Source organism: Capra hircus, chromosome 20 (assembly GCF_001704415.2).
Source record: "Capra hircus breed San Clemente chromosome 20, ASM170441v1, whole genome shotgun sequence".
NCBI classification, from domain to species: domain Eukaryota; kingdom Metazoa; phylum Chordata; class Mammalia; order Artiodactyla; family Bovidae; genus Capra; species Capra hircus.
The window spans coordinates 48,828,817-48,856,518 of NC_030827.1; the positions used below are offsets into that span (position 1 = coordinate 48,828,817).

The 27,702-nt window shown below is 36.8% G+C and overlaps 1 protein-coding gene across 1 annotated transcript in view; it reads left to right on the plus strand.

Annotated features, from left to right (window-relative positions):
- LOC102187435 (cadherin-10) overlaps positions 1-27,702 on the plus strand; it is a 185,320-nt gene that overhangs the window by 51,836 nt on the left and 105,782 nt on the right. The window contains 1 exon segment of the mRNA XM_005694845.3: positions 20,062-20,417. Within this exon segment, the coding sequence (XP_005694902.2) occupies positions 20,187-20,417 (231 nt within the window). The 5' untranslated portion in view covers positions 20,062-20,186.

The window sequence follows — 27,702 nt, forward strand, 5'->3', positions numbered from 1 at the left end:
ATTTCCAAAGGAAAGAATTTTGCTTGAAGACCAGGGACTCAGCTTCAGTCACTCAGAGCTTTGTGTGGCACAAGTTATATTACACTGTAAAAATGATGCAGAAAACTTCTGACAAAGACATCAGAAGCGGGGTGGAGACTGACTCACTTACTAGTTTGGGTGGGGCTTTATATACTTTTTCAACGGGTTACTAGCAATAGAAAGGTCTTACCAGACCCACTCTCACATATGCATCTTAAGATAACAGGATCATTCTGAACTATCTTGTTAAGAACAAGAAACATGTGCTCCAGTGAGATACATTGTTGTTATATAATCATTGTGAGTGAAAATTACTCAGTTGTGTCCAACTGTTTGTCAGACCCATGGACTGTAGCCCACCAGGCTCCTCTGTCCATGGAATTTTCCAAGGAAGAATACTAGAGTGAGTTGCCATTGCCTCCTCCAGGGAATCTTCCTGACCCAGGAATTGAACCTGTGTTTCTTGCATCTCCTGTATTGGCAGGCAGATTCTTTACCACTTTCACTAACTAGGAAGCCATGTGGTGGTAGAAGTCAGGAAAATAAATTGCTCCAAATGGAAATGCATGGTATATAGTATTGATATTTCTTTTGATTAACTTAGTCCATCAGGGACCATTTATGGCACACAGACACACACACACACACACATACAGACACACACATACACACATACAGACACACACACACACACATACAGACACACACACACACAGACACAACAGTAGGAAATGCATTTCCTCAAGATGCAGAATACCTATTTAGAGGAATGATTTAAATGTCAGGGTATGTGAAATAGAAAGCCAGTGGGAATTTGCTATATGACACAGGGAGCTCAAACCTGGTACTCTATGACAGTCTAGAGGGGTGGGATTGGGTGGGAAGGAGGTTCGGATGGGAGGAGACATATGTATACCTATGACTGATTCATGTTGATGTATGGCAGAGACTAACACAATATTGTAAAGCAATTATTATCTAATTAATATTTTTTTTAAATCAGGGTATAATGCCATATAATAAGTAACTTCATGCAAAAATTCAAATTTGTCATCTCCACATGGATGGAGTATACATTGAAGTTATATCAATTATCCCAGGGACCTAGGAAAGGTTGAGTAGCACTCTGCCTTAAAATAATATTTTGCAATTAACTGAATAGATGGCATTTTATAGATTGAGTCCTAATGGTCCAATTCTGATGTACTGCCTCTTTTCTGACACTAGTCTTAACCCACTGAGTTCCTGTTGAAATGATGAATCCTTTTGGTTCCCACAGTGATTGTGACTGAATGTATGTCAAGTATATAATTGTTTCAGGGGCTAGTGCATAACCTCTTTTAATGTCTAAAAGCTTATGGCTTTAGTACCTTCAATAAATATAGGGATTTCTGTTATACTAATTTTTTTCCGTTGGATTTGGATATCAAATGATTTGGAATTCCAAGAGACCTAGGAGGGGATTGGTGGTAAGGCCAGGACCTGGATATGAGTTAGTGAGAACAGGGGATATCAACCTCTGAGTATAATTGTGCTCTTAAAGGAAAATTTCAACATTCTGCCCTTTTTTGTTAAGTTTTATTGGGAAATAGTTGCTTTACAATGTTGTGTTAGTTTGTATTGTGCAGCAAAGTGAATCAGTTGTATGTAAAAAATTTCCTTTTTATTAACTGCTTGACAGTCTTAACCAATTCCAACTTGCTTTCCAGAGACATATTCCTTAGAAAAGAAAAATTATCTGTTGAATCTTTGTTCTCAAGGGGACTTAAATAATAAATTTATACATAAAATTCAACATCAGTGATGTATTTCAAGTTAAAAGCAATCTGTAGAATTTATAAGTCTTAACACAATATTTTAGTAACATTTTAACTAAATATTCTGTAGGCATGGCAACCCAATCCATTATTCTTTCCTGGCGAATCCCATGGACAGAGGAGCCTGGCAGGTGACAGTCCATAGGGTCACAAACAGTTGAACATAACTGAAGCCACTGAGCATGCATGCACTCACCCAGAATCTTACTGCATGTGTCCCGATACATCCACGGTCTGTAGTTCCCACACCTCCTGCCGTGACAGAAATCTCCCCTTCCCAGTGGATCTGTCTTACTTGTGCTCAGCACACTGGAAACTAGCCAGGGTGTCTTCTAGATAAGAGCATTAAAAGTGTAAGTTTTAATCATAATAACATCTATTCATTATTAAATAAGGCAGGACATTTCAGAACAGTGCAAGGGAAATCTGGTGACCTGAGTTATATCTCTGGTTATGACACTAACTCTTGGAGACTGAGCACATCGCATAACATTACTCTTGAAATTGTTTCCCTATCCATCAGCTTAAGGTCTAAGAGAAGAAAATTATCTCTGAAGTTCAGTTTAAAACTACTTGATCATATATTTGCCGCTAAGGTCAGGGTTGATTTCTCCACTAGGTAGAATAGGAGGGCTATAGTCCATAGGGTGGTAAGAAGCTGGACATGACTGAGCAACTAAGCACACTACGCTGATGCACTGGGATGACTCAGAGGGATGGGTGAGGAGGGAGGTGGGAGGGGGATTCAGGATTGGGAACACATGTACACCCATGGCAGATTCATGTTGATGTATGGCAAAACTAATACAATATTGTAAAGTAGAAAAAAAATAAGCACAAAGTAGGCACAGAGCTTAGGATCCTCATTATTTTGGGGGAAGGGGACCTTGAAAAATGTTTGTATTTTTTAAGTCAGAGGAAAAATTAAATTTTAAGTCAAAGATAATACTTCAATAAATAATATTAATATGTGTGTCTTTATTTGAATGCTGTTGAAAAATAAATTTTCTAATATTATTTTATCAACAAAGAAGCCCTTGAAGGCAAACTGTCCAGAGAAGTCATAACACAGCCCTAGCTATGGTGGACAAAATTGTGGCTGAAAGGTTAGAAGATTTGGAATTCACATTGTAATAGACCTGGGCTTCAATTTAGATTTGAATTTAGTCGTCTTAGAATTTTGTGTCAAAGAAAGTGAAATCGTTTCCTTTCATCAGTGCACAGTCTTCTTTTTCCCTCTGAGCTTTGCACATTTTCCCCTTATTCATGACCCATCATGTACTTATGACCCATTTTTCTAATTCCTGGAAAACAACTCCATCCCATTGTGTTCCCACAACTCAGTTTAATTCCTGCGCTTATCTGCAAATTTGTGCACATGTGTGCTCACACAACATGCACACCCATACACACACAATGACACCCTGCTTCCTTTTCCCGATGTCAGCTAAACCATGATTTCCTCCAAAAAGATGTCTCAGACCACCTGTGTTTAGATTAGATCTTCCTTTCACCCATCCACACTGTTCATTCTTGGATACTGAGAACCATCTAGCTTCTCACTGAAATGTAGCAACTTTCATATTGCAAAATACAAGGCACAGAGACAATACTCCATAAACACTGCCAAGAGAATAATTCTGAACCTCAGTAGCCTCATTTATAGAATGAAAATTCTAAACCTACTCCACTCAGATGGGTAAAATCACATACACACCAATTTCTGTGGCTAGTTCATTGAGGAGTTCATCATAATATCACATACTACTCCAAGGATTTAAAAAAACCAATAGTATGCTTTAGTCTAGAGACTATACTTAGGCACTGATAGCTTTTTAAAAAGTTCAATAAGTATGAGAAGTTAAATCTTATATTCCCTTTTTGGTTCAGCTGAAAACTATGATGAAATTACTACTTAGGATTGAGCCAAACATTATGAAAATTGGACATAAATGATGACTAGTCTCTTTATGTCCTCAGAAGTTGAAATATAACTGATACAATGCTTTGCCAGTTGTATATTTCAGTTACAGACACATAATTTTGGAGTTAATCCTTTTAATGTAATGGGCCTCTAGGTAGAGGTAATGTAGGCTATCTACAATGGCCTTTCTGCTGCTGCTGCTGCTGCTAAGTCGCTTCAGTCGTGTCCGACTCTGTGCGACCCCATAGACAGCAGTCCACCAGGCTCCGCCGTCCCTTGGATTCTCCAGATTAGAACACTGGAGTGGGGTGCCATTTCCTTCTCCAGTGCATGAAAGTGAAAAGTCAAAGTGAAGTCGCTCAGTCGTGTCCAACTCAGTGACCCCATGGACTGCAGCCCACCAGGCTCCTCCGTCCATGGGATTTTCCAGGCAAGAGTACTGGAGTGGGGTGCCGTTGCCTTCTCCAATGGCCTTTCTAGTAATGTGCAAATACTGAAGCATGTTTATGGTTAAGAAGTACTGTTGATAAAATTTACTGCTTCTTTTATTTAAGCCTGACCATCTATCTCATCAGTGCCACCAAGATCTAGCTTTTATCACTGTTCTTATGCTCATGTAATAACTATGCTTTTATGTTAAGTATATTTTATTCATTCATTGTATATCTCCACATGTGCACTAATTTTGACTAATTTTCGCAAATGAGTATCAGGAATAGTTTTTGCACTTTCAAGTATAACAATAAGAACTCATTTTGCATTGCTCAGTGAAGTACCTATGTCACACATTCGCATAGTAAAGTAAGCTGAAGTAAGCAGTGCTTGTTTATACAGTGTTGGTGCCTGCACAGAAGGTCTTTATAGAAACAAATTTGAATGGGAATGATGTTTAAGGGGTTCTATTTTCCAGCTATGGATATTTTTTCTTACATTCTATTAATAATGTGAAAATGAGAAATGACACCCATCGTGGGTAAGAATTCCTAATCAAACTCCCAAACTCTCTCTCCCTATCTCTTCACTCACTGATTTTTAGAAACAGTTCAAGCCCTGGATCAGAGAAAATTGGGTACCAGGTGGCTATTATCCTAACATCTTCAAGTTACCCTGAGAGCATTCTTGCTACCAATTGCCACGTAATGAAATAAATCCTACTACAGCAGAATAAGACTTCCAGGAAGCAGCAGGTGTAATGTCACAGCTGTATTAGCAGTGCTAACTTGTTCGTGGATCAGGTTACGTCTGGGACTGTCACGCTGGCTGTTGAAGTTAAAAAGACTGCTGAGAAGGTAGCAAAAACTCTTGGGTGCTATTCTTTACCTTATTAGCAAGAATCTTAGAGAAAAGTGGCCTCACTAATTTACGTGTTTCACTCGGTAGTGCTTCTCTTTACCCCAGTATGAGCTTTATCCAGCCATTGCCTAGGATTTATATGGGTTATATCTACTTTTGCAAATTATCTTATTAAGATGTTGCCATGTATAGCTGGAGAAGTGTATTGCTGGTTTATGTGCAAGCCATATGCCTGGAGAATAAAATTAATTTGGAAAGATCTTGCTTGAGTGGGGAATCTGAAGATTTTGATTCAGAGAAGTATAGCAAGGATCAAGCTTCTTGGAATTCTGTCTGTATTGACAATAATCCTCACAATGTTTGGTAATTTACCTGAGACTAGCAAATCTTAGAGTTTATTTTTCATTCAACAATAATATGTCGATTGTATTTGACTAATGTCTTGTGTGAGGGCTGTGGTGTTATATATAAAGAGAATATAAGCATAAAATGGTATAAATGGTCCTCGACATGTGGTTGTGATTTTTTTTTTTTTTAGAGGGAGGAACCACGTTTCCCTCTCATTGAAATATTCTAGAAAAACAATAATATTCAACCCAGTTCAAAAAAATTTACTGAACCCTTGTGCAATCTCTGGGCTTCTTTGGGTGGCTCAGTGGTAAAGAATCCGCCTGCAAATGCAAGAGACACAGGTTCCTTCCCTAGGTCAGGAAGATCCCCTGGAGAAGGATATGTCAACCCACACCAGTATTCTTGCCTGGGAAATCCCATGGACAGAGGAGCCTGGTGGGCTGCAGTCCATGGGGTCACAAGAGAGAGGGACACAACTAAATAGCAATTGTGCAATCCCCATATTAGCAACTATGGATGCAAGACATAGATTCTGCTTCAAACTTACAATCTAAACAGAGACACATATGCAAATACATACTTAAAATAGAGTGATAAATATTCAATGTAGAATTATGTATTTTCTATGACATTAGAGCACAGTAGGTAATGTGTAATGAACTCTTGGAAAATATGATCAAGCATATGGACTCATATTATTTGAGTCCTTAGTGTAATGCTTTGATTCAATTATCTCGCAAAATGCTTCATACTAGATGCATAAAATGGTATCAGCTGCATAAAAAGGAAGTATTTAGTATGCACTGGCTCATTTTAATTGTATAAACACACCTGAAAAATGTTCCTTTATTTCTCAGTGCTGAAATTTCATTAGATTGTATTGGTGCTATGAAACTAAAAGGATTAAAATTGTTCATCCATGGAGGCTTGGGTTCGGTCTCAATAATCTTTAGCACTTTCTATTACAATTATAAATGGTAAAATTAAGGGAATAAATACTAGAACATTAAGATTCTAATCAACATAATCAACTGACTTGAAGAATGACTAATTCCCTTTATTAAGGATGGATTGCAGTTTAATTGATCACCTGTTATGTGTGGAGACCTAATTAATAATTGAGATAAGTCAAAATGCCTATTTTATTTCGTGATCTGATGTTCTTGGCTTCCTATGTAATAAAATTAACATTCTATATAGAAAATAATGGCAATGATAAATATTTCAGAAGCATAATAAAGGCTGTGATAACAGAGATGAAATAATATTCAATGGGACAAATGCTTTAAAATGTACATATAGAGGAAAGCATAGTTTGTAGTATGAGAATAATTGCTGTAATGTGTGTAATGTGTGTGGTTTGAATCAGATTTTTCTAGTTAAACATATCCAAAAAATGATTGATTATTTAGAAAACGTGTTCTGATCTTCCTACAATTGGAAAATAACATCTTATGTGTTATTTTTATTTTTCCATCAGTGTAATAAGCAGCACACCAGGCCTATAAAGCATTAAATAGGAAAAAGTCAAATGTTTTGATGATGAACTTCCAAGCAGGTGGTTCAGCTGTATTGACATTACAAGGGGGTTGTTAGAAATGCAAAATCTATGCCTCACCCAAGACATGTGGAATGAGATCATGGATATTTAATAAAAGCCCCAGGAGATATGAATATGTATTAAAGTTTGGAATTGTGGGAAGGCAGAATGCTAAGGGATGCTAATGTATTGATCTTAAACTTCATGTGGTATTTGTATTAAATTATTTTTGAGAGTAAATAAATGTAGTTTTATAAGAAGTTCTTCAAAATAAAATATGTTAACTAAATATGAAGCTATAGAATTTCATTAATTTTTAGCATTTTTTAACACCAAGCAATATTTCAACTGCAGTCACAACCCGATTGATTCCTTCTGAGTATAACTGTTTAAAATTTCAAACAAGGACAACTTCTTTATATAATATTTTTATACTCTAAATTTAGCTTTAGGTTTTTACTGTGAGTAGCCCAACTTATTCAGAAAGGCTATTTTATAAACATATGAATTACTTAATTCAAGAAATGTTTAAACACACACACACACATACATATATATATGTGTATGTACAACAACATCCTATTCACCAGTGAGGGAAATTCAATAAAGTATAATTACCTCAGCAAAATTTAGAATTGTGTATTAGTGGAAGAGTAGTTTATATACATAAAACTTACATGTCTGACTTGAATTTAAACAATTGAAAATAATGTGAAATAAAATTTAAAACTCATCTGGTTCAAGATATTGCTACTAATTAATGAATTATCAAGTACAGGTACTATCTTCCCAGTAGCAGACTCATTTTAAAAATGTTGATTTGGGTCTTGATGAAGTGGGTTTTTGAAATTAATTTAGCTAATATCTTGTATGATATGTTTTAAATAAGAAAGATTAAGGTTAAGAAATCTGTTACTAGATGTTCATTCATTTGTATGAAATGATGATTTAAAGCAGTGCTGTTGTTCAGTCACTCAGTCCTGTCCGACTCTTTGAGACTCCATGCACTGCAACATATCACGCTTCCCTGTCCATAACCTACTCACAGAACTTGCTCAAACTCATGACCATGCAATTATGTCATTCTCTGTCATCCCCTTCTCCTCCTACCTTCAGTCTTTCCCAGAATCAGGGTCTTTTCCAACAAGTCAGTTCTTCACAACAGGTGGCCAAAGTATTATAGCTTCAGGTCCTTCCAATAAATATTCAGAATTGATTTCCTTTAGGGTTGACTGGTTTGATCTCCTTGTTGTCCAATGGACTCTTAAGAGTCTTCTCCAACACCACAGTTGAAAAGTATCAATTCTTTGGTGCTCAGCCTTCTTTATGGTCCACCTCTCACATCCATACATAACTATTGGAAAAACCATAGCTTTGACCATATGGAAATTTGTTGGCAAAGGACTTTGTTGAAAAGTACTTGCTCTGCTTTTTTATATGCTGTATAAGTTTGTCATAGCTTTTCTTCCAAGGAGCAAGCATCTTTTAATTTCATTTCTACAGACACCATCTGCAGTGATTTTGGAGCCCAAGAAATTAAAGTCCATCCCTGTTTCCATTGTTTCCCCATCTATTTGCCATGAAGTGATGGGACCGGATGCTATGATCTTCATTTTCTGAATGTTGAGTTTTAAGCCAACTTTCTCACTTTCTTCTTTTACCTTCATTACAAGGCTCTTTAGTTCCTCTTTGATATCTGCCATAAGGGAGGTGTCATCTGCATATCTGAGGTTACTGATATTTCTCCTGGCAATTTTGATTCCAGCTTGTGCTTCATCCAGTCCAGCATTTCACATGAGGTAATTTGCCTATAAGTTAGGTAAGCAAAGTGACAATATATGACCTAAACCTACTCCTTTCCCAATTTGAAACCAGTCTGTTGTTCCATGTCCAGTTCTCACTGTTGCTTCTTGATCTGCATACAGATTTCTCAGGAGGCAGATAATGTGGTCTGGTATTCTCATTTCTTTTAAGCATTTTCCACAGTTTGTTGTGATCCACACAGTCAAAGGCTTTTGCATAGTCAATGAAGGAGAAGTAGATTTTTTTTTTTTCTGAAATTCTCTTGCTTTTTCAATGATCCATAGATCTTGGCAATTTGACCTGTGGTTCCTCTGCCTTTTCTAAATCCAGCTTGAACATCTGGAAGTTCTCAGTTCACATACTGTTTAGCCTAGCTTAGATAATTTTGAGCATTACTTTGATAGTGTGTGAGATGAGTGTGACTGTGCGGTAGTATGAACATTCTTTGGCACTGCCTTTCTTTGGGATTGCAGTGAAAACTATCTTTTTCAAGTCTTGTGGCCACTGCTGAGTTTTCCAAATTTCCTGACATATTGAGTGCAGCACTTTCACAGCATCATCTTTTAGGATTTGAGATAGCTCATCTGGAATTCTATCATCTCCACTAGCTTTGTTTGTAGTGATGCTTCCTAAGGCCCACTTGACTTCACACTCCAAAATGTCTGGCTCTAAGTGAGCTTCACATCATTGTGGTTATCTGGGTCATGAATATCTCTTTTGTATAGTTCCTCTGTGTATTCTTGCCAACTCTTCTTAGTATCTTCTGCTTATTTTAGGTCCATATTATTTCTATCCTTATTGTGTCCATCTTTGCATGAAATGTTCCCTTGGTATCTCTAATTTTCTTGAAGAGATCTCTAATCTTTCCCATTCTATTGTTTTCCTCTATTTCTTTGCATTGATCACGTGGGAAGCCTTTCTTATATCTCCTTGCTATTCTACATTCATATGGATATATCCTTCCTTTTCTCCTTTACTTTTCACTTCTCTTCTTTTCTCAGCTATTTATAGGGTCTCATCAGAGAACCATTTTGCCTTTTTGCATTTCTTTTTCTTGGGGATGGTTTTGATCACTGCCTCTGGTACAATGTAATGACCTTCTGCCCATACTTCTTTAGGTACTCTATCAGATCTAATCTCTTGAATCTATTTGTCATTCCCACTTATAATTGTAAGGAATTTTATTTAGGTCATACTTGAATGGCCTAGTGGTTTTCCCTACTTTCTTCAATTTAAGACTGAATTTGGCAATAAGGAGTTTATAATCTGAACCACAGTCACTTCCTGGTCTTTTTTACTTTTTTGCTGACTGTATAGAGCTTCACCATCTTCGGCTACAAAGAATATAATCAATCTGATTTCAGTATTGACCATCTGGTGATGTCTATATGTAGAGTTTTCTCTTGTGTTATTGGAAAAGGGTTTTTACTATGATCAGTGCCTTCTCTTGGCTAAACTCTGTTAGACTTTGCCCTGCTTCATTTTATACTCCAAAGCCAAACTTACCTGTTATTCCAGGTATCTCTTGACTTTCTACTTTTGCATTCTAGTCCCCTATGATGAAAATGACATCTTTTCTTTGGTATGTGTTAGTTTTAAAGGTCATGTAGGTGTGGTGGCACATTAAGTGGGAGATTGGGGTGGGAAGAACTTAGAGCCATGGAGGGGAAAAAAAAAGCAAGGGACTATATTGACTGACCATGTAATAGGTGTACTTGGTGAAATGGAAGCATCAGTGTGTGTGTGTTATTCCATCAGTCATGTCTGACTCTTTGAGACCCCATGGAGTATAGACCTCCAAGCTCCTGTGTCCATTGGATTCTCCAGGCAAGTATACTAGAGTGGGTAGTCATTTCCTTCTCCAGAGGATCTTCCCAACCCAGGGATTGAACCTGCATCTCCTGCATTGGGAAATCAACTCTAAATATTCATTGCAAGGACTGTTCCTTTGGCCAACAGATGTGAAGAGCCCACTCATTAGGAAAGACTCGGATGATGGGAAAGATTGAAGGCAAAAGGAGAAGGGGACAGAAGAGGATGAGTTTGATAGATAAAATCACTGACTCAATGGACATGAATTTGAGCAAACTCCGAGAGATAGTGGAGGACAGAGGAGTCTGGCATGGGGTTGCAAAGAGTTGGATGTCACTTAGCAACTGAACAACAACAAACTGGAATAATTATTATTTGTAACATTTATAATGAAGGAATAAGGCTTTGAAAAAGCTAATAAGTAGGTTTCTAGCAACATAGAACATACCTGGGAAAAATTAACATTAAGCAAATTAACCTGGTTTGTTTTGCATAATTTACTATTTCTATTTCATTTTGTGTGTGTTTATGAACTGCTGATATTTTTTGGAGTAGTTTTGTGTTTCCAAGAAAATAGAGAAGATACAGAGTCTTCCCATATACCCACTGCCTCCACAACTGCATGTCCTTTCTCATTATCAATATCCCTCTCCAAAAAGCAACATTTTTTTTACTGAGGAGGGACCTACTCTAAACTATCCTCAAGGTCCTTAGAGTTCACTCTTGGGTGCTGTGCATTCTGTGGATCTGAACGAATGTTTAAGGACAAATGTATAAGCTTTTTGAAGATCTGTGGATACATCCTTTTGTTCAGAGATTCTTTCCTCAGCCAAACTGAGTCTACCAATAAGCCCATCAGATGTTCTCTTTACTTACAGTGATTTTTGTCTCTCATGTTTATTTTTAGATCTTTCTTAGGATTTCCATGACTCTGCTTATATTGATCATCTGTTCTTACATGCTTCTTATTTTGTTCTTTAGAGTCCTTAGAATATTAATCAAAGTTGCTTTAGATTTCTAGTTTGATAATCCCAACACTCCTGCTATGTCCCATTTGGATGCTTGCTCTTATCTCTCCAATTTTCACTTTTTTGCCTTTTGGCATGGTTTGTAATGTTTTGGATAACAGGATATGATGCACTCAGAGATGGAGCTGATGTAAATAATCCTTCAGTAATGCTAGTGGAGGTGATGGAATTCCAGATGAGCTATTTCAAATCCTAAAATATGATCCTATTAAAATGTTGCTCTCAATATGTCAGCAAATTTGAAAACCACATCAATGGCCACAGGATTGGAAAATGTCAGTTTTCATTCTAATCCCAAATAAAGGTGATGGTAAGGAAATTTCCAACCACTGTACATTTGCACTCATTTCACACACTAGCAAAATATTGCTCAAAGTCTTTCAAGCTGGGCTTCGACAGTACATGAACCAAGAAATTAAGATGTTCAAGTTGGTTGTAGAAAAGGCAGAGAAACTAGAGATCAAATTGCCAGCATCTGTTGGACCATTAAAAAGGCAAGGGGATTCCAGAAAAGCATCTACTTCTGCTTCATTGACTATGCTAAAGCCTTTGACTGTGGATCACAACAAACTGTGAAAAATTATTAAAAGAGATGGAAACACCAGACCACCTTAACACATCCCATGAAACCGGTATGCAGATCAAGAAGCAACAGTTAGAACTGGACATGAAACAAACGACTGGTTCAAAGTTGGGAAAGGAGTAGGTCAAAGCTGTGTATAGTCACCCTGCTTGTTTAACTTATATGCAGAGTATATCATGTAAAATTTGGGGCTGGAAGAATCACTAGCTGGAGTCAAGACTGTGCGGAGAAACATCAAAACCTCAGATATGCAGATGACACCACCCTTATGGCAGAAAGTGAAGAGGAACTAAAAAGACTCTTGATGAAGGTAAAAGAGGGGTGAAACAGCTGGCTTAAAACTCAACATTCAAAAAGAAAAAAATGATTATGGCATCTGGTCCCATCACTTCATTGCAAATAGATGGGGAAAGAATGGAAACAGTAACAGACTTTTGTTTCTTGGGCTCTAAAATCACTGCAGATAGTGACTACAGCCATGAGATTAAAAGATATGACAATCCTAGACAGCATAGTAAGAGGAAGAGATATCAGTCTGAAGACATTGGTTCATATAGTCTAAGCTGTGGTTTTTCTACTAGTCATGTATGGATATGAGAGTTGGACCATAAAGAAGGCAGAGAGCCAAAGAACTGATGCTTTTGAACTGTGGTGTCGGAGAAGACTCTTGAGACTCCTTGGACTGGAAGCAGATCAAACCAATCAATCTTTTAGGAAATCAACCCTGAATATTCTTGGGAAGGACTGATGTTGAAGCTGAAACTCCAATACTTTGGCCACCTGATGCAAAGAACCAATTCATTGGAAAAGACTCTGATGCTGGGAAAGATGGAGGGCAGGAGGAGCAGGGGGCAACAAATGAAAGGGTTGGATGGCATCACTGACTGAATGGGCATGAGTTTGAGCAAACTCTGGGGGATAGTAGAGAACAGGGAAGGAAGCCTGGTGTGCTGCAGTCCATGGGGTCATGAATAGTCAGAGACAACTGAGCGACAGTGTGATAGATCTTCCCTACCCAGGGATTGAACAGGATCTCCTGCTTTGCAGGCAGAATCTTTACCAGTTGAACTGTCAGGGAAGCCTAGGGGTGGGGCAGGAGAAGCATTCTATAGTCTGTGACTAGTTCTTAGTCTTTCAGTGATTCTGTGCCTCTGGACTGAGCTTCACAGATGTTTCTCAAGGTTTTCTCACTCCTTAGGTGGGCCAGAATGTATTTCCTCTTTCCCTATGTAAGGTGGTACTAGTGGTAGAGAACTTGCCTGCTAGTTCAGGAGACAGAAGAGACATGGGTTCGATCCCTAGGTTGTGAAGATCCCCTGGAAGAGGGCCTTCCAACCCACTCCAGCATTCTTGCCTGGAGAATCCCATGGACGGAGGAGCCTGGTGGGTTGCAGTCCCTAGGGTCGAAAAGTCACTACTGAAGCGACTTTGCACACGGGCAGTTCTCCAGCAGGTTAGGCTCTGGTTGGCTAGTTTCCCCTGAGGGCTGGCCTTATGAAGAGCAGAATGATCTGATGTATGTAAAAATGTTTCCTTTACCCTCTCCCTGGAGAAACACAAGGGGATTTTTCTCAGATATTTACTGTGGAAACTTGGAGGTGTTCTTGACGGTAAATCGCACCGTTTTGAGGACTTGCCTCTTGGAGTTTTTAAATCTCCGAGTTATACTCACTGAACCTCCAGCAGTTTATCAATTACAGTTCAGGTTTGCCACTCCATTACTGGTTCCGGCTGATTTCTGCTCATGAGTCTCTGGTCAGTTAAGCTGTGCTTCCTTCTGTTCATTTAGCTATCTTCAATCTTGGAGGCAGTAGTCCCTGAGTCCCCCTCCATTGTTATGAATCCAAGAAGAGTTGTTAATTTTTTAAGTCTGTTCAGGTTATCTTTGTTTTTAGGATGGAGTGGTATTTTTTAAGCTCCGTCCTTGCTTATGAACTTAAAATGTCATCCTTTTTTAATTGCTTAGTAACATTCCATTGTATGCATATAATACAATTTGTTCATCTATTCACCTGTGACATTGACTTTTCTCTAGCCTTTCCCTATGCACATTTTAGATGAATATCCTTTATTCCACTTGCATAAATGTCTAAATCTGCTTGTCTTATTGGTACTGTAACAACTCACAAACTGAATGACTTAAAATATTACAGATTTATCTATTAGATCTCTAGAGGTCAAAGGGCTTCCCAGTGGCTCAGTAGTAAAGAATCTGCCTGCCAATGCAGAAGACATGCACTTGATCCCTGGATAGGAGAGATCCCCTGGAGAAGGAAATGGCAACGCACTCCATTATTCTTGCCTGGAGAATTCCATGGATAGGGGGGATTGGCGGGCTACAGTTCACAGGGTCACCAAGGAGCTGGACAAAACTTAGCAGCTGAACAACAGCAAGAGGTCAAAAGTCTAAAATCAAGATTTATGCCTGGGTGAAGGGGAAGACAATGCTCCAGGGGAGTAGCCATTGTTTGGTTTCTTTACCTTCTAGGGTGGCCTGTAATCCTTATCTACTGCACTCTTACTTGGGACACTCTAACCTCCAGCATCTGCGATCATCTCTTTTACTGACTGATCCTCCTGCCTCCCTCTTATGAGGCCCCCTGTGATTACCTTGTATGTGTGTGTTCAGTTGCTTAGTCGTGTCCACAGTCGTGTTCAACTCTCACAACCGCATGAACTATAGCCCGTCAGGCTCCTCTGTCTATGGAATGTTTTCAGGCAAGAATAATGGAGCAGGTTGTCATTTCCTACTGCAGTGTATCTTCCTGACCTAGGGATTGAAATTGTGTCTCTTAAATCTCCTGAATTGGTAGGCAGATTCTTTAGCACTGCACCACCTGGGAAACACCTGTGATCATATTCAAAGAAAATAAAAGTGCTAGTCACTCAGTCATGTCACAAAGTGACTCTTTGTGACCCCGCGGACTGTAGCCCCCACAAGCTCCTCTGCCCATGGGATTTCCCAGGCAAGAATACTGGAGTGGGCTGCCATTCCCTTCTCCAGGGGATCTTCCCAGCCCAGGGACTGAACCCAAGTCTCCTGCATTGCAGGCAGTTTCTTTACTGTCTGAGCCACCACTGATTTTGTCTAAATGATCCAGGAAAATTTCCTAGATCCCCAAGATTTTCAATGAATCATATCTCTAAAATTTCCTTACCTTGTAAAGTAGCATGTATATAGATCCATAGTTTAGAATTCAGGATATAAACATCTTTGAGGGGCCATTTTTCAACTTACTACACTGTTTCAAAGAGTTTATCTTATTTGACAATCCCGTCAAAGGTGTAAAAGAGTTCACATTCCTCCACATCCTCACTGACATATGCTTGTCATCAGTCATTTTAGTTTACATTTCTCAAATGATGAATGATGTTGAATATCTTTTCATATATTTTTTGCCCTCTATCTTCTTAGATGAAGTGTCAATTCAAATCTTCTTCCAATTTTTATTGGGTTTTGTGTTTTTTGATGGTTGATTTTGAGAATTCTTTATATATCTGGATACAAGTCTATAATCAGATGATTTACAATCTGTTATCATATACTCATGCCAGACTAGGATGTGTCTGTATTTCCTCTTAACAATGTCCAAACTCATCAAGTTGTATACAATGAGTATTTCAGCTCTTTGTATTTCAATCTCACCTAAAAAAATGGGTTAAAAACAAAAATGTGATAAAGTGGTAGCATGAAAAAAATGAAAATACTCAGGTAATATTTGACAAATGTGGACAAGACTTATATACTGAAATCTACAAAACATGACTGAGAGATACATATAGTGTTCATAGTTCAGGAGAGTCAATGTCGTTATGATGCTCATTTTTCTCAAATTTATTTATAGATTCAATACAATCTCCATTAATATCCCCACAGATTTTTATATATAAAATGCAAGGTAACTATAAAATTTAATGGAAAATGCAAGAAGTTCTATAATATCCAAAAAAAAAAAAACGAAAATTAAAAAACTAAAGTTGGAGGACTAAGATTATTTGATTTCCAGACTTACTAATTATAGTGATTAAGACAGTGCTCTATGGGTATAAAGGTGAACAAACAAGCAAATATATATGAGTCCAAAAATATATAAATACACATAGATATACAACTGATTTTTGACAAAGTTACAAAAGCAATTCAGTGGAGAAAGGATGCACTTTTCAGCAAATGGTGCTAGAAAAATTGGATATTCATAAGCAAAACATCAAACTGCAATTCATATCTTGAGCCATATACAAAGTTTGATTCAAATTGGACCATACATTCTAAGAACTTAAACTGTAAAACTTCTAAAAGAAAATACAAGGGAAAATGTTTTTGACCTTAAAGTTATGCAAAAATTTTTAGATATGAGACCAAAAGCACAATCTATTAATGAAATAAATTCATATATCTAATTAGTCATGGTTAAATGTATTTTTATTTAAGCTTGTCATTGCTTGAGATGGTTTTATCAAATACATTTATGGAGAATATATTTAAATATCTTTTAATTATCTTCAGTTCAGTTCAGTCACTCAGTCATGTCCGACTCTTTGCGACCCCATGAATTGCAGCACGCCAGGCCTCCCTGTCCATCACCAACTCCTAGAGTTCACTCAGACTCACGTCCATCAAGTCCGTGATGCCATCCAGCCATTTCATCCTCGGTCGTCCCCTTCTCCTCCTGCCGTCAATCCCTCCCAGCATCAGAGTCTTTTCCAGTGAGTCAGCTCTTCGCATGAGGTGGCCAAAGTACTGGAGTTTTAGCTTTAGCATCATTCCTTCCAAAGAACACCCAGGCCTGGTCTCCTTTAGAATGGACTGGATGAATCTCCTTGCAGTCCAAGGGACTCTCAAGTCTTCTCCAACACCACAGTTCAAAAGCATGAACTCTTCGGTGCTCAGCTTTCTTCACAGTCCAACTCTCACACATCTTAAATCAGTATTAAAATGCATTTAACTATATATTCTTCAGAAAATATTTTATGAAATAATAGAAACTAAAATAATAAGTGAAGTCGCTCAGTTGTGCCCGACTGTTTGCGACCCCGTGGACTGCAGCCCACCAGGCTCCTCCGTCCATGGGATTCTCCAGGCAAGAGTACCAGAGTGGGTTGCCATTTCCTTCTCCAGGGGATCTTCCTGACCCAGGGATCAAACCCAGGTCTCCCACATTGCAGGCAGACGCTTTAACCTCTGAGCCACAAGGGAAGCCCCCAAAACAAAAATGGTGTGTATATATATATATATATATATATATATATATATATATATTTATAGCTCCAATTGTTTACTAACAACTTTTAAAAATGCAATGTCCTCATCCTCCTTCCTAAAAATATTGATAATTAAGCTTCTAAACCTAGAAGTAAAGTTATATTGTATTAAAAATAATCAATATAGCAAGTGCTAGCAAATAGTTTTAAATTTAAAAAAGAAGAGTTGAAATGAGAATATTGCTTCAATAAGTTTTAAAGCTTTCATAGAAGATAAAAGAAACCCTCAATTATACAAACTCTCCTCTAACTCTTAGGAACAGTATAAATTTCTGGAGAATACTGTCTAGAGTGTTCTGATGCATTTAAAAAGTCAAATATCATTTTGGTAAATGTTCCTATTACTTAGAATCCAATCAATCTGAGTTTCTGTAAAGTAGTACTTTGTGATGTAAAACCATTTTATGCATCAGATAATTTCTTTTCTCCCCAGTATAGCGTTACATGACAGATTTTAATACAGGTTATATCTGTCATGTTGAATGCTTCATGTGCGGTAGAGAGTTCCACAGTCATTTAATACACTCTGGGGAAATACTGCTTCATCTTTAATCTTACTTCTGAAGCATATTTTCCTTAACCTTTAAATCATCTGAATAATAAAACAAACACACAAATAAGTAAATATATTGCTTAAAAATCTTTGTGAATGAAACCATACATGTAAATTCTGGAGCACTTAAGAATACATTGTCGTATTAAAGAAATGAAACTCAATCCTCTTGGTCCTCCAACCACTTTTTATAATATTTTTGGTCTCCCAACCACTTTTTGTTGTATTTTATCATATCCTGAAATAAAATGCATACCTAACTGAAAATAAAAAGGAGATAGGAAATTTTAAATAAAAATAGCCATAAGAATAATATAAACAAAGAATAAAAGTAATGATGATTTGAAAATATTATTTTCATACATAAATATTTGGGCTTAACTTTATAGAGGAGTTAATGATGCTCAGATGTTTGAATCAATTTATAATTCATGCATTCATTCAATCAGATTGTTTAATGAACATCTACCATGTGCAAGATTCTGTTCTAGGTACTGTGAAAACAATAGCAAAGAAAAGAACAAAGTTCCTTTTTTACATGGGATGATGACAGGCAGAATATATGCACAATAAATAATAAATAAAACACATGTATATTGAGATCTAGAAAATATTAGGGGAGGTTTCAAGAAAGATGCAAAGGAAGCAGGGGCTCTACCTATGTGGATAACTACATGGAAAAACATTCCAGTTGGAGAGAAAAAGTAAAGAGGTCCAGGTTGAAGAGAGGGGTATATGAGGTATATTGCAGGCTGAAGCAAGAAGGACACTAGGCTGGAAAAGAGTCAATTTTGAGTAGTGACCTGAGGGATTGAAGTATAGCATGAGGTCAGAGAGGAGACCAGCAGTTATGAAAAGGAGTACTCAATTGTAGGTCTTTGTGAAATGCTGGGTTTTAATCAAAACGAGGTGCGAAGCCATCAGAGGGTTTTGTGCAAAGAAGTTACATGATCTGATTTACATTGTAGTGGGATTACTGAAAGACTTCCTGGGTAGCTCAAATGGTAAAACAAACAGTAAAGAATCTGCCTGAAATGCAGGAGACTTGGGTTCGATCCGTGGGTTGAGAAGATCCCTTGGTTAAAGGAATGGCAGTCCACTCTAGTATTCTTGCCTGAAGAATAACATGGACAGAAGAGCCTGGTGGGCTACAGTCCATTTGTTCACAAATAGTCAGACATGACTGAATAAGTAACACACACACACACACACACACACACACACACACACAACACACACACACACAGGATTCACCAGAGATACACTGCTAAGAAAAAAATAACTGCAGGTAGAGAGCAGTGAGAAGGCTGGAGCATCATGGAATTCCAGATTAGCATAGGGGCAAGTCTGTGGTGATACATTGTGCAAATGTGTCAAAGCTGGAACTTTCAGCATGATTAAATCCTTATACACAGTAGTGTAAATTATGTCCCATGTTGATTTACTGTAATTGTGATTTTTATTTTCTGCTCTAGGAAGCTCTATTTGTTTCACAGATCTACCTGAGAGAGGAGAGAAGAAAAGTCTTCAGCTGAAGACACTCAGATTTTTTTTTATTTTGGCTTTTTTTACCTTTGAGGTGGATGAAAATTGAAGAAACTGTGCTGCTGTTTAAAATAATTATTTGAATATCATTGCATTGCATGATAAGTGCCTATTTCCTGTAGTTATTAAAATCACTATTTTGTTTTCAGAATCACTATTTTGTTTAATTTATGTTAAATTACTCTGGGAAAGTTGACATGTAAAATTAACTACATCTCCACTCTATACAGGGGTTATAATTCCTAAAAACTAGTAAACTTCCAAAAGGAAAAAAAAAATAATAAGGCTTAATATGTCCTTTCTTTGAAATTTGTTTGAAATTATTTGCAATCATCTATTCTTACAGACATCTTACTAGACAAGTCATATCTCCAATGTCATATCTCTAGCAATTACTTTATGTAAGAGAGGGAAGGTAAATATTTTCATTGCTATCATTAATTAATCTTTGTCACATTAAATTTAAAGTGACAGGTAACATTTATAATGTTGTCAACTGACTTTTTTTAATTTGTTTGTTTGTTTGAAGCTTTTGGAAACATGTCCAAAACATTGATGAAATGTTGGAAACCAGTTGAAATACAGTAAAATTCAACCGAATAAAATAAGACTCCCTTTTCTTCATCCACGTTGGAAATTGTCAAGAAGTGAACTATGACAATATATCAATTTTTGCTACTATTTCTACTCTGGGTATGCCTGCCACATTTCTGTTCTCCAGAGATAATGTTCAGAAGGACTCCTGTGCCTCAGAAAAGAATTTTAGGTGCACGTGTACCAAGGAGTGATGGCAAAATACTTCATCGTCAAAAGCGTGGTTGGATGTGGAATCAATTTTTCTTACTGGAGGAATATACAGGATCTGATTACCAATATGTTGGCAAGGTAAGTCTGCATTGAAATTGCAAATATTTACATTCATATATATATATATATATATCTCATAAGGAATACTTGAAGTTTATAAAAATTACCATTCTTACAAATTTTATTCTTTAAATATTCCTAAAGCAATATTTGATTATGGAATACAAATTATAATTTTAAAACTATGTAATGAATATGGAATGATAAATATAGGAGTTCACTTACTAGAATTAATTGTGCCTACTACCTCGTGGATTAGAGGTAACAAAATTGCAATTTCAGAATTTGTATTTAAAAGTCAATGATTGGAAGAAAACTATATGTCAATCTAGTCACTAAAATTGACAATGCATGAATATTACACATGTAGTCTCATTGCTGTTGACTTTAGTGAGGAAGAAAAGATGTATTTAGAAGTTCTTTGATATTTTGCAGAATGAGAAAGCAAACGTCATTAGAAACATGACCTAAGGCCAAAAAAATGCTTACTTATAAGAAAATGTATTCCAAATATTAATGTTACTTATTTTTCTAAAGTCCTACCACGGGTACATTTATGTAAGGGAGAAACAAATGGAAAGACAAGCAGTTAAAGTAGTTTTCTAATCAGGATATGATCATATGAGGAGATTTCATGCTGTTCAGTTATAAAAGTTTGGGAAGAAAATGATCTGTGGTTAGGAATGGAAGGGTAAATGTGACAAAATTAACGATGAATGCTTTTATATACTGGGTTGTATTAATTTCAGCTTTCTTTCTTGGCACCATCTGAATCTAATCAAAATTAGGTAATTTCTTAAAGAAAATTATTTTAATGGTGTTATTATTTTTATGGACAGTTTATGAAGGAAAAAAAAGTTAAACACACAAAAGGCAAACAGATATAATCACATGTTCTTATAGCTCAAGTGAAGGCTATAAAATTATGATAGCTCCATGATTGTGTCAGCAGTTATTGCATCAACCTAATTAAAATCATGCTTGAAGTTTTTGTCTTCTAAGAAAAAGAATTTGAGAAAATATATGTTCATTGATTTTTAAACACTTTGGTATGTTTTTTCATGTTCCAGTTATTTCAATCCTTTTAAAATTTCTGGCAATATAAGAATGATGGCATTAAAGGTTAAATGTCATATTGACTGGAAGGAGAAAAAAAGAAATGGCAACCCAAGAAATTTTTACCAGAAAGCAAGCAGTAGTGGACTTATCACAAGTGTCATCTGATCAAATGCCTGAGATCAGAAGGTGAAGGCAAATTTTATGGTTGCTGCAATAGGCAACTTTCAGTTTATGTAACCAACCACATGAAAATATAATAACTGAAATTTGATCCATACAAATTATAAATGGTTTCATTTGGTTCTTCCTAGACATAGCAGTTATTTGCATAGATTTTCCTTCATCTAGTCCTTAATGAGTAATAAATGTTGCTAAATTGATTATTATTGCATTATGTGCTGTTGTGATAGTCAAGCTACTTTATGTGCTTTCATTTGTACTCTCTACAAAAAATATCAATAACTTGAAATCAAAAACTTCATATCTCCATTTCTAACCCTTAGACTTTAATATTTAGTTGATTGGATTAACCTGAGTTGTATTGGACTGAATTCTCAGAGTGGTGGTCTGGTACCACTTAACTCTTTCGCGGGGAACACTAATGTAGAATTTACATTACTATGGGGTATTAAAGCCGGTAAATACTTAAAAGACATATGCATTTTGATAAACAACTCAAGTGCTGCTTCCATAGTCTGCTCTATAAAAGCAAGTCAGAAAACTCTTTAATAAGTAGAGTCATAAGGAAGTTAAAGAATGTGCTCACCAGTTTCTTCTATGTGTTCTGAGCTACCAGATCAACAGAAATAAATATATTCAATGCTGTAACTCTGACTTTACTTCTGATATTCAGAGCATCTGTTATTTAGCTTATATTTCAAGTCCATTTTGTATTTCTATCATTTATTCATGTAGTGACCTATGAGTATGTATGCTTGGTCTCAGTCTTGTCTGATTCCTGCAACCCCATAGACTGTAGCCTGCCAGACTCTTCCATCCATGGGCTTTTCCAGGGAAGAATACTGGAGTGGGTGGCCATTTTCCTCTCCAGAGGATCTTCCCGACCCAGAAGTTGAACCCAGGTCTCCTGCATTTTAGGTGGATTCTCTAATGACTGAGCTATGAGGGAAGCCCAACCTGTGAGATAGCTATCTTTAAATTTCCCATGTCTACAATATATATGTGTATTATATATACTTGCTATATATATATATAATATATATATTATATTGCCTTACACAATATAATATATATAGTATATGTGTGTATTATCATTGAATGTTTATATTGCATTAATTACTTATATAAAGATCTTATTTTAGAGATAAACATATCAATGTGTGTATGCAAAAAAGATAATATGCAATATAGAATATTTTATAAATGTGCATTTTAATGAATATAATAGGGGCTAAGATATATTCTCTTCGTGAGATATAATTTTTTTTGAAATTTCCTAGATAGTCTTTCCAACATTACTTATAATAAATGTATTACATATTCATTCTTTCAGAAATTCTGGTTCTAGTTTTTACTTTGTTTAAAGTAAATATGTAATATTGATGCTAAGTGATTCAACGAATAGTTTAGTTTAGAGGTAGAAGTTATAATTGTCCCAAATACTAGACACATGGAAAGACAATGACAGACACTCCATTGTTGTGGGAAACATAGTGGGAGCTCTGAGTAGAGTCAGTGAAGAGACTTACAATGGGGAATTGAGGACAAAACTGAAAAGCACATGCATAAAGAGGGGAACCTTTAAATACCGAGCAGCCAATGTGAGAAAATGAGAAAGTGAAAGTCGCTCAGTAGTGTCTGACTCTTTGAGACCCCATGGACTATGCAGTCCCTGGAATTCTCCAGTCAAAATACTGGAGTGGGTAGCCTTTCCCTTCTCCGGGGATCAAATCCAGGTCTCCTGAATTGCAGGCAAATTCTTTACCAGCTGACTAACAAGGGAAGCTTGCAAAACAGCCAATAGATCCTGTAAAAAAATGGATGGCATATAATTTCTTAGATAAAAACCCATTACTGCTTCCAGAATTAAAGCAAGAGAAAGAACCCCTTGCCCTCATTGGGTTAAAGCAGAAGAAAGCTTAGGAAAAACATGTAACTGCCAGTCTAAACACTCATATATATCCTTGCTACTGCCACTATTTTTCTCTCTCAGTGCTTAAATCAGTTAACTTCTTCTGGCCTTCATTTTCTCATCTACTGTGTGATCATATCAGTGGTTTTGCCTTATATATAAATATATACTTATATTTATATATTTACCACTGAGCCACCAGGGTAGCCTATAATGTACATTATATATACATCAGTTCAGTTCAGTTCAGTTCAGTTGCTCAGTCGTGTCCGACTCTTTGCGACCCCATGAATCGCAGCACACCAGGCCTCCCTGTCCATCACCAACTCCCAGAGTTCACTCAAACTCACATCCATTGAGTCGGTGATGCCATCCAGCCATCTCATCCTCTCTTGTCCCCTTCTCCTCCTGCCCCCAATCCCTCCCAGCATCAGAGTCTATTCCAATGAGTCAACTCTTCACATGAGATGGCCAAAGTACTGGAGTTTCAGCTTTAGCATCATTCCTTCCAAAGAACATCCAGGACTGATCTCCTTCAGAATGGACTGGCTGGATCTCCTTGCAGTCCAAGGGACTCTCAAGAGTCTTCTTCAACACCACAGTTCAAAAGCATCAATTCTTCGGTGCTTAGCTTTCTTCACATCCAAATCTCACATCCATACATGACCACTGGGAAAACCATAGCCTTGAATAGGCAGACCTTAGTTGTCAAAGTAAGGTCTCTGTTTTTGAATATGCTATCTAGGTTGGTCATAACGTTTGTTCCAAGGAGTAAGCGTCTTTTAATTTCATGGCTGCAGTCACCATCTGCAGTGATCTTGGAGCCCCCAAAAATAAAGTCTGACACTGTTTCCACGGTTTCCCCATCTATTTCCCATGAAGTGATGGGACCAGATGCCATGATCTTCGTTTTCTGAATGTTGAGGTTTAAGCCAACTTTTTCACTCTCCTATGTATATATAATGTACATATTATATTAATGTACATTATAGGCTACCCTGGTGCCTCAGTGGTAAAGAATCTGCCTGCTAATGCAGGAGATGCAGGTTCCATCCCTGGGTCTGGAAGATCCCCTGCAGAAGGAAATGGCAACTCTAGTGTTCTTGCATGGGAAATACCATGTACTCTAGTGTTCTTGCCTGGGAAATACTATGTACAGATGACCCTGGTGGGCTACAGTCCGTGGAATCACAGAAGAGTTGGATAGCAACTAAACAACAACAAAGGTACATTATATTTTTTATTTTATATGATTAAATTATAAATATGAAATATATAAGCATTTAAAAACCCATTTATTAAGAAAAAGAATAAGAAGAAATAAAGGAAGACTGAGAAAAAGAAGAAGAAAGCCAGTGGCGGAATTGCCACTGCCATGGCTTTTATTAAGAATCTAGCTAAACCCATGATGAACTCAAAGCATTTCTTTGTTCACCTCTCAATAAGCAAAAAAATATTTTCCTCTAAATAATTTAATCAAATGTATTCTAAACCAAAATACGTTTCTCCTAAGTTTTTTTCCTTTTTCAGTGACCTAATCACAATATTGACCTTTAAGATGAGATAGTGTCTGCTAACCTTTCTTTACCTTCCAAAACAAGGGTTTTATAACTTGAACTTCAAGTATCTAGTTTGCTCTATGCTGCTTTCATATCTCAACTTCCTATGAACTTTTTTTTTAATTTTTTTATTTTTTAAATTTTAAAATCTTTAATTCTTACATGAGTTCCCAAACATGAACCCCCCTCCCACCTCCCTCCCCATAACATCTCTCTGGGTCATCCCCATGCACCAGCTCCAAGCATGCTGTATCCTGCATCAGATATAGACTGGCAATTCAATTCTTACATGATAGTACACATGTTAGAATGTCATTCTCCCAAATCATCCCACCCTCTCCCTCCCTCTGAGTTCAAAAGTCCATTATACACATCTGTGTCTCTTTCCCTGTCTTGCATAAATTCCCCAATTTAAGATTTGAGAAACATTGTGTTTATCAGCTATTTTTATTAATTTTTTTTTACACATAGCTTATCACAGATTTCCATTGCCTGTTTCAGTTGCTCTAAATAATTTCAAATTTCTAGGCTTCCAAAAATTCAAATAAATAATGACATTAAGCTAGATATGCTTGAATTTACTTTGAGCTGTAATAAACACACAGTTCTAAGTGAATTACTAATTCTATTTACTGTCCAAATTTTGCACAGTATATAATAATGATTCTGAAGTTGAGAAAAACATGCTAAAAATAGATTTTTAATCAAAAGCAGAGAATGAGAAAGATCCCCAAACACTAAAAACTTAATAACATAATTGAGCAACAGTAAATCTGATTCTGAGTCAGCATAGTATCAATAAAATAATTCATTCTAGGAAGTAAAACCATAATAATTTTAATAAATAATTAGGGCAACTGTCTTAACTTATTGACTTAATGTAAAAATACACCATCTGGACACATGAAAGAGATTCTTGGGGCCTCCAAGTGATTCAGATCTGATAGTCTCATTGATGTCATCATTCTCTAAATGTAAAATACATTTAACACGTAGATTCTTTTTTTCCCAGTGATAGATTATTATTATTATTATTATTGAAGTATAGTTGATTTACAATGTTGTGTTAGATTTGGGTGTATAGCAAAGTGAATATATATATACACACACATATATATTCTTTTTCAGATTTTTTTCCATTATAGGTTGTTATAAAATATTGGCGTGTCTCCTACATCTCCTACATTGTCAGGATAACAAAAAGTTATGAGACTCTTTCTGTCTTAGAAACCGCACAGACCCCAAAAGCCTGAAACGCAGCAATATTTGGCACTTACTATTTTGTCTGAGGCTTTTGGGACTTGTTCTCTGTCTGAGATGAAAAGAGTCTCATAACTTTTTGTTATCCTGACATAATTTGAGATTTGCATTACGCTAATGTATGCTACTCAATGACGAGCCTGGAGAGGCAAGTTATTTTTTTTTTTGTCTGTTTATTTCTTTGGAAGGGGCTTTTAATATGCAGCAGTTTATAATTAAGTTATTATTGGAAATTTCTAGAAGAAACATCTTCCAAAATCAGGGGAAAAAAAAAGTGTTATTCATAAGAGAATCACCAGACTTTAAACATTCACAAAGTCAGAAAGTACCGACTGCATTCACCAAATTAGATTGTATGTGTTTTGTCCTTAATAATATGGGTACAATCAAATCAAACCTAGCTGCAACCAGGGAAGGACTAGTTGGAACTAAGATAGAAGAAACTGTGCTGACCTCCCCACTGCAATCTTCCTATGGAGGAAGAAGTTCTCAGGTGAACTTGTGGAAGAACTTTATATCGGAGTTTAGAGAGAAGCACTCACTTTGACATTTTAAAAACTGTGATGTTGAGGCCAAAAGTTTCCAGGTGATTTTTTCTTTTTTTTTTTTCCTTTTTTAAATACAAGCATGATGAAGAGAACCTACATAAAACACACACACATTTAGCTGTTCCATACATATAGGCTTGCTTTAGTGCTGAGATGGGAGAAGGAACGGTCTTGTGATAGAGTTATTTTCTATCTGAACCCTAGTAATGAACACCATAAAAGGACTGAGCACAAAACAAATTAATACAGTGAGTGATTTTAGTTGGAAAATATCCTGGAAGAAAATAAATCAGAATGACTTGATAGACATCAACAGAAAATCCTTTAGATTAAATGACTAATGAAAACCTTCTTGATGAGATATTTGGATTTTTGAGGTGACTATAGACGTCCCTGGGTTGGGAAGATCCCCTGAAGAAGGAAATGGCAACCCACTCCAGTATCTTGCCTGGGAATCCCATGGAGGGAAGAGCCTGGTAGGCTACACTCCACAGGGTCTCAAAGAGTGGGACATGACTGAGCTACTTCACTTTCACTTTCACATAGACGTTATTTCCTTAATATAGGTAAAGGGAATTTGCTCAATCATGCCCGGCTCTTTGTGACCCTCATGGGCTGTAACCTACCAGGCTTCTCTGTCCAGCTAAGAGTACTGGAGTGGGTTGTCATTTCCTTCTCCAGGGGATTTTCCCAACCCAGGGATCAAACCCAGGTCTCCTGCATTGCAGGCAGACACTTTATCATCTGAGCCATCAGGGAGTTTAATATAGGTAAAGCCCACAATA